Source organism: Phalacrocorax carbo, chromosome 7 (genome assembly GCF_963921805.1).
Source record: "Phalacrocorax carbo chromosome 7, bPhaCar2.1, whole genome shotgun sequence".
Taxonomy (NCBI): Eukaryota; Metazoa; Chordata; class Aves; order Suliformes; family Phalacrocoracidae; genus Phalacrocorax; species Phalacrocorax carbo.
This window is the reverse complement of record NC_087519.1, coordinates 35,949,118-35,968,487: the sequence shown is the minus strand read 5'-3', so window position 1 is coordinate 35,968,487 and position 19,370 is coordinate 35,949,118. Positions and strand designations below refer to the sequence as shown.

Below are 19,370 nucleotides of genomic sequence, written 5' to 3'. Positions count from 1 at the left end.
GTGAAAGAAAGAGACGTATCTGTCAGTGACATGGCTGAATGGCTCAAAGAGATAATGATGGCAGTGGGGATGAGGTGAGATCCAGGTGAACAGTTGAACAAGAAGGTCTGGTCTTGGCCAGGGACTTGCAGATTAGAGGAGAAAATGGAGCTTGACGTTCTCACAAACAGAGAACCACTTGGAGAAACAATGACATACTCAGCAGACTTGCACAGGGAGCTGGATCAGTGGTTGTGCTATAGAGGAGATCATCATATGGAAATAAGCGTATGTGAACAACTTGAACTATAGTGGCAGATAAAATAGGGATTTCCGATATATTTGGCATATATTATGATGTAGACCCAAGCTGATTGTGTTAAACAAGAGGACTCAAAAAGACCCAAGGTCCACTTCAAGAGACAGACCTGAGTGTCAGGGAAGGGTTCTGGCATTAACAATAAAGAATGGAAATAATGAATAGAAAAATTACAGACCCATTGAGACCAGTGATGCTTGACCAAACAGCAGAGGGGATATGCCAGAAGCAAAGACTGAGATGTCCACTATAAAATCTGTAGCCCCACCAAAGCGATTCTGAGAGTTATCTTTACCTGTTTTATTCATCAGTCCATGAATACAAGATAAGTATTCTGTACTAGCCAGTTATATGTACAATTTCTAACTGGCAAAATTCAACATCGCTGTTAGGTTCAGAATTTCTGAGCTGAATATAAACAAAGATACATCTCTCTTTCCTTTGGCATTATGAAACTTAACAAATTCACAGGCATACCAGGAAAAGGTGTTGATGTGCACCTCTTTATATAAATGCGACACTGGATGCTGTTTTTAATCAGCCCACAATGCTTACATTCACATCTCCCTTCCTTTTAGACACTAAGGAGAAGGTCACCTGGGCACCTATGTCTGTTCAGAGTGCCTCATGTTTATTGCTCTTGACAGCTTGGAGTCCCTGTCTGCTGTGAATCTGACGTTGTGTAAATTAAGCAAGGAAATCTGTAAGTCTAGCTACTTTGTTGTCATAAAAGTCATCCGTACTTTATGTCTAACGTGCAAAATTTCAACTCCTTAAGCAGGAATGTCTATATAATTTCTTTCAAATTGCATGAACTTGGAAAGACCCGCTTCGCCTATTGCAAATGTGTTATTAATATATTGCCTCCATCTATTAAATTAAAATGTCCCCTCATGTTTCCTATCCTAGTTCCAGCTTTTTAGCTATGTGGCTGGAAGGCAGCAGGAAGAGTTGAATAATTGCATGATTTAGGGACATGTAGCAGTAAAAGAACCTTCATGATCATCTGCCTCACTAAAAATAAATAACTTTAATTTTTTAAAAACCCTCTTGCTTGTCAGAATTATGTAAATCTCACTAGTATATTGACTGGGTTTGTCATGCCCCTGAAGGAGCGCTCCAAGGTGAGAAAGCATATCAGTGTGCCATCCTCCCACCTGCCATTCCTTAGCCCTGCCTGTAACAGCATGGACCCTCCTGTCACTCATGCCAACAAGCCTCCACATAGAAACACACGCACCATTTTCAAAATGGTAGCTTAGTATAAGTAGGTAACAATTCATGTTCGCAGACTGTCACGGCATAAGAATGAATGTACAGTTTTTTCTACCAAACTCAGTGGAAAAAGCATACACTTACAGTGCCAAGAGCGAACTTGGTTTCTCACATCAAAAACACGCCATTGCAGCTGAGCATGTGGCAATCCAGAGAGCACAGCAGGTTTCCCTAACACTTGCTACTAAATTTCAGGATTTAACTCAGCAAGGGAAGAGAACATGTGGAGTTATCATGTGGACTTCTCCATCAAAGCGACTAACAGCATCGTAGGACATGACAGCATCCAGACCAATTGTGCATTTACATCTTGAAACATTCCTGTAAGTAGAAGGAATTAATGTGGCTCGTTTCAGTTTACCTTTTTAAACTGGAGCCATGTGTCTGTGGATACCCTGATAATGCCAGGACAGACATTGGTTCTCATAGTGAGTGGAGTTTAAATTCACTTAGCTTGACATGCTGTTCACTGAGACAAGGGGAGGTCAGCTTGACTGCAGTGTCTGTTTACTCAGTGAGAAATACTCTGCTTCTGTTGTCTGATCCACTGTTTGCTCCTGCAGTTCAGCTCTGCAGTCTCTTCCCAGGTATCTTGCTTTATTTGTTCTAGGTTCTGATATGAAGCAATGATCATGGGGAGCACTTTTATAAGCTGGAAGCCCAACTATAGCATAAGGACATAAAGCCAAAAGAAAAACCTCAGTAGCTGCTAATCTCTGATTTCACAGTTGCCACCTATCCATCTCCAACACGGCTTTCCCACACCCATCAAATTGCACAGGCATGATCCTGAGGGAACCATGACATCCCTGCAGGGCTGAAGCAAAAATATCCCACTGTTAAGAGTTGCATGGCAACATAAATAACTTTGACCTTGATAAAAGGGTAAAAAAGTATAAAAATTTAGGAAGGGGGGTCTTACATACCAGGGCAGCACAACACAGGGTAAGTCATAGAGGGGCCTGAAAACCCTCAGCTCAGAAAACTGCTCTTGTTACTGAGTGCAACATCAAAACACATAGCAGAGAAAATGTGGAAATGGGGAGGAAAATTTAAATCAATCAAAAACTTCACTAAGACAAAACATCTTATATAATCTTTCCACTGGGAAGAGTAGTAGAATAGACTTTCATGTAACAAATGCTAGTTATGCCACTTGATGTACTTCTGGAAGGCACTCAAGTATTTCAGTGGCATAGACAATAGAAAAGCAAAACAGAACAAGGGAGAACAGACCAGAAATAGACTCGGTTGGCTTTGTCTGGGAGAGTTGGTCAAAAACTAGAATTTCCATTCCAGTAAAAATTTCAGAATTCTTGACAACTTTTCATGCTCTTAAAAAATAAAAACAAAACAAACAAACAAAAAAAAACCCCAAACAAACAAACAAACAAAAACCCCCACTGGAATAGTTTTTGAAAGGAAAGTCCAGCAAAAAAAAAATTATCTGAAATAATCCTAAATCTGGGAGCCCAAATTTCAACCCTCTCAATCCTGCTACATCTCCAGTAAGTCCAGGAATCCCTAAATTTTTACTGAATGACATGCGGTTTGCCTGACTCTTAGATTCCTCTAATGTTTTGAATAGATCCTTCTACTCAGTGTTATCAAAACTTTTTACAAAATTCAGTGAGTTATTTCAGATCACAGAAGTAAAATGGAAAATAGTTATTTCCATTTTACAGTTAAAAGAAAATAGACATTAACAGACTGAGATCAGCAAAGTTGAGTGAAAGGAATCTCTAGCTGGGCACCCAAAACTAGAGGCTCCCAAATTAGATGCCATGTCTACAGGTTTTATTTCTCACAGAAAGAACACTCTCAACTGCAAATACTACAGCAAACTATGGGACATGATCAGCATTCCTTCCCTTATAGACTCTCATATTAAAGAACCCCCAAAGAATTAACATATAGCATTCTACTATTACAGTCTGGTAAAACTGTTCAGACTTCACAGGTTTTTCTGCAGCCTGAAATTTCTGGTATAGGGACGCTGGGGGACTTGGACTGTAGTGAATCTAAGCCAATTTACATCTGCTGAAGATTTGTTCATGTAGTGGAAAGGGGCCAATAAGATTATGCAGATCAATTAGTCTGATTGGTCTTGAGGTTTTTCTCAGACCTTTATAGGTTTTAATACACTTTATTTTTAAATGCTGATTATCCTGGCATTTAAAGAAGCAATATGCTGCCTTGACAAGACAAGACTGGTCACTTTAACTGTCTGACATTTTCCCTGCATTTTCTTGCCTTAGTGTATAGCTGTCTGTGTAGGTGATGGCTGTATAGAAGACAGCCCTGATGTTCCAATATCTTGTGAACACTATGATCCAAAAGTAATGTACTTAATCAAGTGTAAAGCAAGAGGTGATTAAGTTTTGCAGTACTATACAATGCCTGACTGCTCAGAAATGTATCTTTTGATGTGGTGCAGAGAATTGGACCAGTTCTGTCTGCATTGCCAAAAAATGACATTTTAGTAATCTGAAAAGAGAGCCTCAGAAATCCCCACAAGTGTTTAACTTTGATCTGAAGCTTTAAAAAGATGATATTTATCTGTTTGCTTGTTTAATTTGTTTGAATTTTAAGCTCAGGAAGATGTCAACTTGACATCTTGCGGAAGCAATTCTTTGGTTTTTTTCCACATAAGGTTGAGCAGGGGCAGCAAGTTTCCAATCATCACTAGTTGTTCTAAGTATCTATCCAACAAAAAAAAAGAAAAAGAGAAAGCGAAAAAGAAAACCGTCAACTCACCTTTCCATTGTGGTTTATATGAATTATTAAGAACGGAGATTCAGTGGAGCATCAGTTCTTGAGCATAGAATCAATACTATATTTTATATAACAAAGGCAGTAAACCCAGCTTGTTCTACTTCCATCACAGTGAAGCCTTGTCAAATCTCTCAGGCAACCTAATTCACTAGGGCCGAAGTCTAACACTACTGACGTGAAAGATGGATTGAGGTGGATTGAAAACTGGCTGAATGGCTGGGCCTGGAGGGTAGCAATCAGTGGCACAAGGTCTAGTCGGAGGACAGTAACTAGCAGTGTACCCCAGGGGTCAACACTGGGGTCCAGTACTGTTTAATATCTTCATTAATGATCTGGATGATGAGACAGAGTGAACCTTCAGCAAGTTTGTAGATGACACAAAACTGGGAGGTGTGGCTGATATGCCAGAGGGTCATGCTTCCATCTAGAGCGACCATGATGGCCTGGAGAAATGTGCTGACAGGAACCTCATGAAGTTCAACAAGAGGTCTGAAATCCTGCATGTGGAGAGCAATGCTCCCAGGTATGAGTATATGCTGGGGCCCACCTAGCTGGACAGGAGCTTGTCAGAAAAAGACCTTGTGGTCCTGGCAGGCACCAAGTTGAACAAGAGCCAACAATATGCCCTTGCCATAAAGAGGCCTAACAGTATCCTGGGCTGCTCTAGGCAAAGTATTGCCAGCAGCTTTAGGGAGATGATCCTTCCCCTTTATTCGTCATTGGTGAGGCCACACCTGGAGTGCTGTGCCCAGTTCTGGGCTCCTCAGTACAGGAGAGACATGAACATACTGGAGACAGTGCAGCAAAGGGCCATGAAGATGATTAATGTACTGGAGCATCTCTCCTATGAGGAAAGGCTGAGAGAGCTGGGACTACGTAGCATAGAGATGAGAAGGCTTGAGGGGATCTTAACATATATAAATACTGAAGGGAGGGTGCAAAGAGGGCGGAGCCAGGCTCTTTTCCATGATACCCAATGACAGGACCAGAGGCAATGAGCACAAACTGAAATAGGAGGTTCTGTCCGAACATCAGGAAACACTTTTCTACTGTGAGGGTGACTGAGCACTGGCACAGGTTTCCCAGAGAGGTTGTGGAGTCTCCCTCCTTGGAGATATTCAAAAGCCATCTGGACATGGTTCTGGGCAACTGTCTCTAGGTGGTCCTGCTTGTATAGTGTGGTCGGACAAGATGACCTCCAGATGTTGCTTCCAACGTCAACTGTTCTGTGATACTGTGATTCTGTGAAAGAGTTGTTCACTTCAATGGGGTCGAGATGTGACCTTCTGTCCAGGAGCCCATGAAATTCAGCTCACTTTCTTGTGCTGTAAGAACTATTTTCAGCCACTACTAAAAGACAATTTTTTACTGTGTCCCAGACATGAAAGAGAGAGAATAGATCTGCACTGAGTTCAGTGAGAAGTTATTTCTGCAATTATTGCCTCTTGAGTGGGGGTGCCAAAAAGGGGCCAGTACTGATGGGACACAGATCTGCAGAGAACTGACATCAGCAATCTCACTTCCAGAAGAGAATAATTAGGCAGATCTGTGTCAGTCTGTATCCAAAAGGTGAAAGGATCCTTTGTCATATTACCTGTAGCCAAACTACCCGATTGCACTTTCAAACTCCCTTCCCAAACGTAAAAACCAAATACCAATTTCCTCACACACATCACAGGTTACCTAAAAAGTGCTAGCTCCATTGCACTGAACATTAATAATCATGTAGGCACGTTTCTTCACTATGAGAGTGGTGAGGCACTGGAACAGGCTGCCCAGAGAAGCTGTGGATGCCCCATCCCTGGAAGTATTCAAGGCCAGGTAGGATGAGGATTTGATCAGCCTGGTCTAGTGGAAGGTATCCATGCCCATGGCAGGGGGGTTGGAACTAGATGATCTTTAAGGTCCCTTCCAACCCAAACCATTCTAGGATTCTAGGATTTCCACTGCTATGTATGCCAGCAAAGAAAGTTCATGCAGTCACCAAGAGAGGAAGGTCTTGAGTTAGCCTATAGAGGAACTGAGAAGAGGTACAATGGACTCCAAGTATTTCCTTTTTGTCCTGCTTGGTAAATGGAATACTGAATGTGAGTGACAATGGAGAGGGAAGAAAGAAGATAATAAATCCTCTTTGCTATCTGAGTTTTTAAAGTTGTTCTTTGGAAATGGAACCTGAAGTTGACTGAACTGGGTTATAAAATATATTTAGGAATACCTAGAGCTTGACCGCAGAAATGTTATACATCCTGCAGTATTTACAAGTCTGAAGTGGAGAAGGTGTAACCTAAGAAACTGAGTAATGACCACACTGAATTTATAAATAATGGTCTAAGTCCTTCGCCGGTGTAATTATATGTCACTTAGGTGAAAATTGATTTCAATCTGCACTTGTTGGGAGTCTACCCTGATGCTTCATACCAGAAAAAGAAAAAGAGAATGAAAAGATTCACAGGCTAGAAGCTGAACTGTGGGTTAAAAGTAAAGACTAAAATACTACCTTTAGATAGTAAAGACAGTAAAATATTTATATTTACTAAAGATAGTAAAATACTATCTTTCTAAATAAATTTGCCATGATTCAAAAGGTACTCACAAGGAACACTCATAGTGTGTTTTTGGAACACAAAACCTCCATACTTTAAGTGTTCCAGATCAAAGTCAAGACGATAAATGATCATCCGCACGGCAGAACAAATTCCAAGCAGCACCTGCTTCAAGTGAGGGGAAGAAACAAATCATGTGCAGAGCAATTTTTTACTGCAAGAGAGAGATACTTTTAGATACCTATCTGAAATGAAAACTTCTAAATATGCTGAAGTCCTCCTATTCATCTCAAATCTGCATCTAATTCCTGAACTCCTTGAAAATTGTGTCAGAGATTCAGACATTTTAAAGTCAAAAAGGACCTTTATTAGTCTTCAGCCTGATCATCACCATAAAATGAATCATAGAAACCTACTCTGAAATCCCCACAGGAAAAAATTCTCTACTGATCAAGCTAGAGTCTGTCTCGCTAGAGTCTATCTAGCTAAAGTCATCTCAGCTTAAATTAAAGACCTTAAATGCTGGACACATCATAGAAGCTATATTCTGCTCCATAGAATATTTTTGTTATCCAGTTACTGTTTTGTAAATGTGAATGTAAATGCAAGCTGGGGTCCAGCACTCCTGAGGATTTAAGCAGCTACGTTCTCCCTAAAACACTTTTGTGCCCTTTAGGATCTTACGCCAAATCCTCAAGTCTGTACAACATATTCCAGAAAAATTTCTACAAGATGCCTGCTTTGCAAAATAAAATTTCAGGAACTACTGGAAGTATTCAGGTTACTCAGAGAAACAAAAAGCTGATGCAAAAGATTTAGAAACTCTGTCTCATTTCCTATTCCAAATGAATTCAGTAGCAGAAGTTGCTATATAATTACATTTACTGTTGAATGTGATCCTTAGAACTGATTCAAATTCCATATTGTGATTTATCATATTACTGATCTCACAATTTAGGCTGGCGTCTAGTGAGATTTGGCCCCTAACAGAATGTGTCCTGTTTACAAGAAACCTTAATTAGTGCTAGCATCTCTACATGTTTAACAGGAGGGATCATATTCCTCTTGTCTGTGCTGTATTTGGTTGGTAGAAAAGTGTCTAAAAATTATGTTACATTTTTGCTGATGCTTTCTTTTTTAGCTGCTGTAGCAGACTTCGCAATATCCTACCTGATAAAATTTACTTTGGCCAATATTAATCAGTCAGCTTGATGTCCTAACATTTACTTTTCTCTTTTGTTGTTTACAATGCCTCTTGGAACTGGGACAAATATCAGACATGCGCTCATGCAAAGTCTGTGGTATGTTCTATATAAATGAGACCCCAGTTCTAGCTACCTAGCTATCACCTGAACAGTATTCTTAGATCTTTATTTCTGAAAGGGATCCTTTTTTTTCTCAGGTGCCATGAAGGCACTAGTAGCTTTAATATTGCTTGTTCAGCTTCCAATTCACAAAGCCGTACCAGCAGCTCCCTCTGCTCCCTTGGGCTGCGATGACCCAGAATCTGAAGCAGCAGCTGAAGTAGCTGTGAGTTATATTAATGGCCACAGTCATCATGGATACAAGTTTGCCTTAAACAGAATCGAGAATATCCGCGTGCTACCCCAGGTAAGTGAGGAGCTTGCAGGCAGAGCGCTGTGGTAACCTGGAGATGCTTGGAAATGACCATCAAGCCCTGCCAAAGGTTGTATCCTCACATGGGGTAAATCAGCATGGCTCTGTTGATTTAAATGGGGCAATGCCACCTGGTAGCAGCTGAGAATCCAGGCCACTGGAATGTATCTCTCAAAAAGCAGAACAGAGGGAGAGAGAGAAATGTTCAGATACTTTTGTACAATGCTAGAAAGGGCTCAGTTTATAAATGCAGCATGCTTGCTAAGGCAGATCATTCAAAGTGCTGAGTCATGAGCCCAGTAGCTAATCTGGAGAAAAACTGTGAGGATAATCTTAGTGATGCAGGTAATTATTTATTGGCTAAATGCATACCTACCATAACTCCATGCTATTAGTGATTTTGTAGTAGGCATTAATTTTACCTAATACCCCATTGAGCTGACAAGGAAGCTGAATGGAAATAACTGCAGCTTGTAGTCTCATTTTCACTAAGATCTATTGCCACCATTGTAGGTATCTAGAAAGGCTGTAGAAATGATAATGAATACAGTGTATGCACCCATTCAGAACCTTTGATACTACCAAAACATTGAAAATGGTCCCAAATATTAATGTGAATGAAACTCCGTGGCTGTTTTCTACTTGTTATGAGAAAGAGGATACCAAGGTTATTTACAAGAGAATGAAACAGACATTAATGAGATTAGAAGTGTGCCCACAGTTACCCACACAAAAACACTGGTGACACTGCTTTGCTCATATTTAATACTTTTACACTACAATAACTTCATTGGTTTAAATGGAATGACTCATGACTCAAACCTCAGAGTCAACCTCGGAGCTAGGGAGCCTCACTTCTGCCCTTCCACTCACACGTCTTACGTTATAGTTGCAAAGGTTCAGGAACAGCCATAAAAGAGCCTGCAGTCCATAAACAACATGAATATTGGGACTGGAACTTAGCTGGTGCAATTCAGTGTAATTTGAATGAACTAAATGGGACAGGCCAACGTGCAGCACTGTTCATATGGTATCTGGTTATAGAAACACAAATTTTTTTCATCAACAATGACAGGTGTTGATTTATTAAAACTACCCAACAAAATAAAATCAAGTGAACTTAAGAGAACTGACCCACTATGTACAGTCTAGACTTTCCAAAATTTATGGGCTGGTTCCTTAGCTGGGAAAAAGCAGTGTAACTATCTTGACTTACTTCAGCTAAAAAAATGGGTCCTGTTATTTATGAAGTGAAATAGTAAGGACCTGTTCAGTTACTCTAGTGTATTCCTGAAGCTACCCAATGCCAGTCAGCAATGGAGACCACAGTGCAGCTCCAGAGAAGAAATCTGGTGATGTTTTGTGAAGTAGTTAGTACAATTCCAGGGTGTTTTTTTTCTTCCAGGGGCTGAATAATGACATCATTTTTCTTGAACTTGACTTATTAGAGACTACATGCCACATTCTCAGCCCTACACCTCTTGCAAATTGCACAGTAAGGAGCTTCGAACAACATGTGAGTACCTAAAACACTACTAGCTTGGTCCAAAGGTGCATGTTCAGTATGTTGATACTAGAGGCCAGGCTATCACTACTCAGACTTCCAAGCAAAAGTTATATCACTGTAACAGCTTATAACTACCCAATCACAAGTAACCTCCTTGTTCGTTTAGTTGCCTTCATGTAGGGAAGGATTTAACTCCCAGATTTCTTTCATGTCCTGTTACGTGAAGAGGACAGGTCACTGTCAGCGTAACATCCCACACACAGTTCATTAATGCCATGGGGCCTTGTTTAGGGGCTCCAGATTCAGCACCCCATGGTCATCCCAGATGTCACTGCCTCGCTGCAAACAGCAGGTTGTGAATCTGTGCAAACAAAACCCTCCTTTGGCTAAGTGTGAGGTGGTACCTAGTCAAATTCTGTCAAGTGTAGCCACCTAGCCCTAGTCAAGACTGCAGAGGAGCTATTCCCTTCAGACAGGGCTCTGCCTTCAAAATAATGCTCAGCTGGAATTTACTGCCTCAAATATTTTGTTCTTATCCAAGTGTGATCCAACTGTGAAAAGCTTTCCCTAACCAAAGCAGTGGAAGTGGTGTCTGAGTACAGGCAGCTCTGGTTTTGAAGCAGAAAGCAGAGTGAGCAACTGACAATTTAAGCCTGCTGTTTCTAGAATGGGGCCCAATTCACAGAGCTCATGACTAAATTTGAATCATGATCCACCCCTGTATTCACCAGGGCTCAGATCCCATTTTCCATCTTGGGGGAGGTAACTCTAACTGTTCCCTCCTGCCAGTGACTCCAGCTTTGCCTTTGACATCTCCTCCCCTGCTGGATCATGTTGCATGTGAGCCAGCTCACACAAGGCAGCACACTGCTGTTACCATGGCCACTGACCAGCTGAGATTAGTGAGAATGTTATCAAACAGCTCTGCGGAAGGTCTTAATTCATAAGTATTCATATTCTTTGCTCTTTGTGAGAGAGGAACCTGAACCAAATGTCCATAATCTGGCTACCCTGGCGCTCCTGATACTTTTGAGATCCAGATTTGGATCCAAATTTTGCAGCTGTAGCCTGCCTTTTACAAAATCAGACATCAGGACACGCCTAGCAGTGCCTTTGCAATCAGACTGATTTTGCCAGGAACACTCAGCCAGGCTCTGTTCTTTTGAATTTAGTAATAGTTGCCCTTTTCTGAAATTCGTATTTATCTGAATGATGTAACCCTTTGATTTTTGTCTCTCTAGGCAGTTGAGGGTGACTGTGATGTCAAACTGCAGAAGTTGAATGGAAAGTTATCTGTACTTGCTAGTAAATGTCACTCACATGCAGGTAAAGACTTTGTTCTTTAGGTTTGGGTCTAGACGCAGGAGTATTATTATAGCAGTGGTTACAGTTCACTAGCTTTTCTGATGCTGAAATGCTGTGTATGAATATGGCATAAAGGTTGACAATGAATGGGTTTTCTAAACCCAGCTGTTCTGAAAATATTTTTTCCCCTTTTCTGATTTCACTCACCTACAAACCCAGCCTCTCTCTCTTTGCTCCTCTTTACTATGACAATTAAGATACTATAAGACTATCTGGGCAACAAGCCCCAGATTTGACCTAGAGATTCCTGGTATTGAGGCTTTTCATTCAGGACTTCAGCCTCAAGAATTTGTTTCCTTGTTGATCTGAATTTACCAAAGCTTGTTAATCTTCAGAGCTCCTTTGCCAGATGCAGCTTATTTACTAAACCCTGCATTTTCAATATTGCCATGGGAAAGTGCAATGTCTATTCTGCATGCTCTGTACGAGATGTCTTCAGTACTACTTTCAAAACTGGTGAGTGAAACAACATACTCACACAAACACAATTCCAATAAATTAAACTATCTTCATTTTCCACCATTCCGTGTGTGAGCTGAGACATCTTTTCATTGGTGCCATGGATAGTTTGCCAGAAAGAGAATTGATTAAAACCTAAGTAAGAACATTCAAAATGTGCTACTGAAGTCCACAGCATTTCTGCTTGCAGAGACTCGAATGGCAAAAGTCGTGTGAAACACTGCCATCTATAGTCTGTACTGCAAAGATGCCTTCGACTATAATTTGGGACAGACCATGAAACAGTGTTTTGTGTGACTGAATAGGTTATAATGCCCTTCTAAACAACCTACAATCTGATCGAAACATAATCTGTTTGGTTCCTCCTGCAGACTCAGGTGAAGATATTATCCAACTCTGCCCTGACTGCGCACTGCTGGCAAGTTTGAATAACACTGAGGTATTAACAGCTGTTACAGCTGCACTCAATGACCACAACAGCAAAACTGCTGATGCTTACCTCAGACTCATTGAGATTGGAAGAGCCAAAATACAGGTAATTGCTAGAACTATGTCTAGCCTTCCATGTAAACAGAATATTTCTTCTGTGGTAATTGTGCAGCCCTAACTAGTTATGTTTGCAAACAGATTTAGCTTGCTCTAATTTGCCCTACTGAATTGCTATTGGTTTCCCAAGCATTTTGTGTCATGTCACTTTAGCCACAGGATTCCATTTCACTTCAGTGGGAGATGCAGAGCTAGAAGCCCCAACATTTGCCTTTTATCTTTTCTCAGCAGCTATGCAGTTTCGCAGTGCAAAGTCAGTTAAACAATTTTCCTGTTTTATCAGTCTCACCCAGCGCATATTGTGTCTGTTGAGTTTGCTGTGGCTGCCACGAACTGCTCAGCAGAAGAAGCTAAAGATAATGTGGAGGCTTGTCAACTGCTGCCTGATGATCAGTCTGTAAGTATGCCAGCACATCAGTCCTGATCTTGCCAGCTCAGAGGTAGAAAAGAGGCATGCTGTGATGCGCTTACGCTTGTGCAGGAATAGACCTTTGTGAGGATGAAAGTGCAAGAGTTGTATACCATCATGACATGCTTTTCCATATATAATTCCTAAAGCTATATCACACCTTTCTTTTCTCCCTGAGGTATCTGGACTGGATCCTGATATATTTGAATGTATTTCAAAAAGGCTTGAGGACCAAAGTGTCCTTAACACAAAATATTTTTAGTCAACAGAATATGTATTATTGTTTACTCTTCTTAACATGAGCGCCTGGGAAAATCAGGCTCTTTGTACTGGACAGTACACAAACGTAACAAAAGGGCAGATCGTTTCACCTTTCTACAAATTAAGTGTGGATAGTAAGCTTTGTTCTGATATATAGGCTTTTGAGAATCATACTGTGTACTTTATCATACTAAAATTCTTCTTTTCTTTGTGATGAAATTCAGTCCTAGGCAATTTTAGTGGGTGGGAATTTTTTACCTGGACCCCTATATATTCCTTCCCTCCCTCACATCCAGACATAAAACGGATCCTGCTCCAGAATAATACAGGAATTTCAGTTATTTGCTGAAAAGTTTAAGTTATGCACTTAAACAGCTTGGCTTTTGAGTCCAACAGACTAAAAAGCAAGCACTTTACTGCTCAGATAAAACTTGAGAAGATGTAGCTCTTTCTAAATGTACTGAAATTAAAAATTGTAATGCAGGTCTGCCCTATTTTATAACTATTTTTTCTTGACTGTGTTCTGCTTTTCCAGAATTTTGGTTTCTGCACAGCAGTAATGATAACACGCCCCTCACAGGACCTCAGGGTGGACTGCCAGCTCTATGGACATCAGGTACCAACTCCAGATATTCATTCCCTTTCCAGAGTATTCTAGCCCACTAGTACTGTTAGAAGCCATCACCCTAAGTTTGCCTCTTTCAGTGTAGACTGCATTAGCTATCTGTGATAACCCGAGTTTAACTTTGTATGCTAAAGAAGTAAGATAAGGTAGCTCCCGATCATCCTATGAATTTCTGTGCCAGGAATTTTGTCACCTCTGCCATCCATGCTTGACACAGTTTGTCCTCCTAACCATCTGGGAGCTTCACATGTCTGGTTGGGCAAAGGAAACCAAACTCTGCTCAGCTAGGAGGATGAGGCAGGTAGATGTAAAACATATATGAGCCATTGTGGTAGACAAAATCAGCTGGGTTTTGTTTTGCTAATAGTCCTTAGATATGACTGAATTCAGGGACCCTGCCCTGCACTGCTATAGCAAGAGGAGGGGAACATATATACGCTGGACCTGAGTGCTGTCCAGGTATTTTAGCCTCCGTTTGGTCTGAGAAGGGCTAGGTGGTGGTTGAATACCTCCTATGAACCAGAGCTCTTGGTAACACAATAGTAATTAGCTGTCTACGAGGTATATGAAAGAAAGAATTAGCTGGTTTTGAATGTTTCGCTAGCTGCATAGGTGCTCCTGGAAGTTCACATAGCACAGAATTTGGTGCTAATGATCCACTGGATATTAAAAAGGTGTTCCTGGGCTCTTGTGTATGTGCTTAAATGAAAATCAAATTTCTGTGATGGCCAGGAACATTTTGTACCTGGGTTGGAAGCCTGTATGTAGTCAGGAGTAGGGTACCTAGTAAGATATCAGAGACCTCTATATTATAAGCCCCAAGTCACTGAACGTAAACACAAATTATTTTTCTTTTCCAGCCTGGAGTTACCTACTCTCAACCAGGTCAAGATACATCAGCAGGACTGCTGCCCAGTGTTGTACAAGGCTTCACAAACCATAATCTCAGGCTTTCCCACAATAACCCTGTTGCATCTGAGTCCAGCTCTTCAGAATTTCCTACTTCTGTGCTCTCAGCAAAATCTGTAGCAAAGAGAGCAGCTGCAGAGGTTGCTCAGCATGACAAAGTACCTCGCCCCGTTGGCTTTCTGCCTCTTCCTCCTCCTCCATGCCCTGGGAAGATTCGCCATTTCAAGATATAGGCTGTGCTACAGACATGGTGATACAAATAACTGAAGGATGAGTGTGCAGCAGCAGCAGCAGCATCAACACACAGACCACAACATCAAGTGCAAATAGGTGAGAATGCTTGACTATGAACCCAAATGAATTTTACCCTCCAGAGGGTGGAGCCATGGCCAGGATCTTGCAAAATATAGGTGATTGTCTGCTTCGAAATATAGGTGATTACAACATATATCAGTTGTTTTCTCTACATATAGGGATGGTCTAGCTAAAACACAGAAAATACTGTTTCAGTGAAACTATTGTAACAGCTATACAACAGTTGTAGCTTTGTGACAGAAACACCACCTGAAAGGTTACTTCACAATAAAATGTTTAATAGGAATGCTTTTGTACCTTCTATCTGTATATATTTTCATTTCGTTGCCAAGTATCTCCTTCAAAACATTATGAGTCATATTCTGGGCTTGATTTCAAAAACAGTAAGCTCCTGCACTTCTCATCAGCTTCACTCGGATGTGTGGGTGCTGAGCACTGCTGAAAATCAGGTCAGTCCTTTCTTTTGATCACACACCAATAACACTAAAGAAGTGACAGAAAAAAATGTATTTTTCGTTTCCACCTGTAGTGTTTCCTAGCATGCACCTACTTTTAATATCCACCAGAAGTACCTCAATACTTTCAGACGTGGCATAAGAGCATCCACCCTATGAAAAGAACAAAGAATCAGGACACATTCATTGCTGCACAGGCTGAAAGCATCAGTCCTTTCAACCAAACGCATGTGTATACTCTGTCTTCCAGCAGATACAGAGGTGCAATATGATCACAGGCTACTGTATGGCCTGTGTGCATATGAGGGGATACCAATTCAAGGGAGTAAAAATATACTACAGACATGTATCTTATAATAGGACCCAAACTGTGATGGCAATTTATCATTGTCCTAACAGTCAAATCTTCCCTGAATTTGTGACACGTGCTAGAAGCAAAACCTATTCTAAGTAGAGAAGTAATAAGGGACAGGGGCCAGAAGAATCTTTACTGCCAGGCAGACTGGAATTCTGCAGGCCCAGGGGAGCAGTCTCACAGTCAGTCATGAATCTTTAACCAGGAACAGCACTTGCTACAAGATAATTATCATGCAGGCAGCAAAAGCTGCAGAACACATGTCATTTCTGAACTGTTTCAAATAACCAATCCTGTTCTCTTAGTTACAACCTTCCAGTGCTCAGTAAGCAACACAACCAACATTTGCTCTTGGTAACAGTGCAACAGGTTGCTATACAGAAGGTTCTGCGCTGCTGTGTCAATGGGGAAAGGAAAAGACGTCGGCATTTGCACCAGTGCCTCAACTGGGTGTGTGGAAGGGAAATAAAATAGAAATCAGCCCAGACTCTATAAGCCATAGTATAACTTGATGGCAACACACAGCTGTCAAGCTCTCCCCATGACAGCAGCAGCTCTCACGTTTCAAGAATATGCTGAGTTCTTTCAGGCAGTGTGTTGCAGGCAATTGCACAAGCTACTGCCAGTCTGTTGCTCAGTGATTTTTTGCTTCTCTGTAAAGCAGTGACTCCAGTATGTCCTACATGCAGCCATTCATTTAAAAAATGCTAATATTAAGCTTTAAAAGTGTCTTGATGTGGTAAGGCAGGTGGTCCTTCCATCCCACTGCACGAGACACAGCACAGGATTTAATGAAATGGCCACTATTATGATCATAGAATCATAGAATCATTCAGGTTGGAAAAGAGCTCTAGGATCATCAAGTCCAATCATCAGCCCAACACTACCATGTCTCCTAAACCATGTCCTGAAGTGCCATGTCTACATGTGTTTTTGAACACCTCCAGGGGTAGTGACTCCACCACCTCTCTGGGAAGCCTGTTCCAGTGCCTGACCACTCTTGTAGTGAAGAAATTTTAAATAATATCCAATCTAAACCTCCCCTGACTCAGCTTGAGGCCATTTCCTCTTGTCCTACCAGATACATAAGACAGTTTTAACTCACTGCAGCAATTAGTTTCCCTAGATTTTGTATTTTTAAAAGTAGGAATCGCCTTAACCAAACCATAAAAATTGTCTTGTATATAATGAAGTGGGCACTAAGTTATGGAAGAGGCAGTGTTTTCCAGGCTTAGAAAATTCTCTATCTGATGGCAGAAACAGTATGTTTAATAAAAGAGATCCCTGCCCATGGGGATCTCTGAACTCCAGAAATGCTGCATTTTCTTGTTGCCTTTTCTGAACACAGAAAGCAAGGATATGTAGCAGAACATCCGCAGCCGCCACACCTCATGGATGTTCTCCTACACCTGGCCTAACTACTCCATTGTTTCCTAAAACAGGGAGGAAAGAGAAGCAGAACTGCAGTGAACTCTCTTGTGATTCCAGTTAGTAGCTGCACCTTGTCTTCTTTCTCCTTAACACTTGCATTCTTAGGGACACATTTTGCCCTCTTCAGGATATATTTTCCATGACTGCTTTGAAGCAGTCACTTTGTCTCCCCTCAGTATGGCCCAGTATTCATGCACCTGGACCTTAGGAACAGATTCAGTATTTAGTAATAGAGTGTCTGAGCAATGAGCGCTACGAAATGGCAATACATAAAATACAAATGCTTCCTTCCCTGAAATGCAACATGAATAAGTTTGTCAGGTCTGCATCACTGGCTGACAATGCTTTTCAGCTTTTTCAAACCCTGTTTTGCTAAAAGCATATTTCATGCACTGCTTTGGCTGGACATGCTCAGATTTCCCAGCTGTGTCCATGTTTTGAGGTCAGCCACTTCAACAGAGAAATTTTTAACTTTCCAGTGGGAGGAAAAGTACAAAAGTAAAAAGAACGGAGTCAGGGATATAACAATTCCCCCTTATAAGAGGCACTGACACAGCCAGTACTAACTGGCTCCCATCTCCATAGAAATGCCATGTACTGTACGGATAAAGAAAATGAGTTATTATCCTTTAGCCACAGGGGAAGCATTCCCAGGCACAAGGAACAATGTGAGCGAGTCTGCATTGCTGCTTCTGCTGTTCCTGTACTATGGCTACAGCAGTGTTTCTCAACATTCATCCCTTGCATCCCTTCCCTCCAGGGTACAGTCCGTACATTATCTCTTACCCTGAGTTTGCAAAGCAGCTGGCGATATGAGGTGGCTCAGTCTAGCAGCCATGTGCCCCTTCTGTCCTGCTACCTGAGTTTTCCACCTTTGCCACCAAACAAAGTCTTCTTAGAAGAGTTTCAGCCCCAGTGCTGTTGCAGGTCTTCATGGCTGTATGTATAACCCCACCCAGCTTTCTATGGAAATTCTCTGGGGCAGGTTCTGATGTCTCCCAGAGGAACATGCTTTGAGCACTGCTGGGCTAAAGAGCTGAGGTTCTTTATACCACCAGCAAAAAAACATGACAATGTATAAATTTTTTAAAAACCCAAACTTTACAATAGTATTAAATAGAGACAATTCCGTGCTTCACTTGCACTTTTCCTTCCTCAATCAATACAGGAGCAACCATCAAACCTGAGGGTACTTGGTGTCATCCAGCAGAAAGCTGTGATCACAGAGACTCCTATGACAGAAAATGAGGGCCAGGGAAATGGTTACCCAGCTTCTAGTATCCTTCAAGGTGAAATACTGCAGAATTGTCCCTTAGTAGAAATCCAATGGCTTTCACTGGGATCCTCCCCAAGTAATAGTGGTTGTCATTTCTCCAGATCTTCAAGATAACAGCTATTTGTACAGCTATTCGCCCCGCCTCCAGCCTGGAGTTCCTGACAGGTTAGCCAAAAGGTACACCACTGTCATTGCAAACTAAAGTTTCTCCAGGCAGAATTTTCCGTGACCCCTTTTCATCTGTACTCAGCAAATCACTCCAGAATCAATAGGGACAACAGTGTAGTCTCTTAGCTGGCAAATAAACCACCAAATTCAGCAGTGAGGGGATAAGTCAAAGGTACAAATAAACCTGCACAGCTTAGCGTGTGCTCTGTGCTACCATGGTGGGAGCAGCTGAGTCAATGAATGGCTCCCCCCCTGAAGTCACAGTCTCCGGTCACATCAGGACTGTATTATTTATTTTTTCTGAAAAGGAACGAAAGCAGAGTACTGAGTAGTGCTAAATAGTGACATTGCTGGACCAATTTCCTTATGATTCTCCTGTGGCTTCTTACAATTTAAACTGGGGTAGGCTGTGGCAGTGGTTAGAGAGGCCAAGGACCTAAAGATTAAGCAGGTGGGACTCTGTTTCTTGAGCCAATTCTGACCATATAGTATAAGGGACACGATAACACTGAACCAGATAGAAAACTAAGCTCCCAAATCATCCAGGCAAGAGGCATTTATGGGATAAGTAGTTGCTGTTCACAGAGAAGTCTGGACTAAATCTGGGAGAGCTAGACAAGGTGATGTGAACTGGCAAAGAAACAACTGGGTGTACATTTTCCTTGATTCAAAGTACAAAAAGAATAATTTACAGGCAAATAAAGAGCAAGAGGTGGCATAAGGAGGACCAGCTACAAGAAGACAAAGGCAGTTCACCCTCCAGTTTACATTACGTGCTCCC

The 19,370-nt window shown here is 41.4% G+C and overlaps 2 protein-coding genes across 4 annotated transcripts in view; one reads left to right on the top strand and one right to left on the bottom strand.

The window, feature by feature from the left end:
• The window catches only part of RHBDD1 (rhomboid domain containing 1), a 207,007-nt gene that overhangs the window by 60,941 nt on the left and 126,696 nt on the right, over positions 1-19,370 (bottom strand). The window lies entirely within an intron of this gene.
• AHSG (alpha 2-HS glycoprotein) lies at positions 8,218-15,205 on the top strand. The gene is made up of 7 exons (XM_009508911.2): positions 8,218-8,502; positions 9,914-10,024; positions 11,257-11,341; positions 12,211-12,374; positions 12,669-12,782; positions 13,591-13,671; positions 14,541-15,205. The coding sequence occupies exons 1-7, from the start codon at positions 8,299-8,301 to the stop codon at positions 14,820-14,822; spliced, it is 1,041 nt and encodes a 346-aa protein (XP_009507206.1). The 5' UTR covers positions 8,218-8,298; the 3' UTR covers positions 14,823-15,205.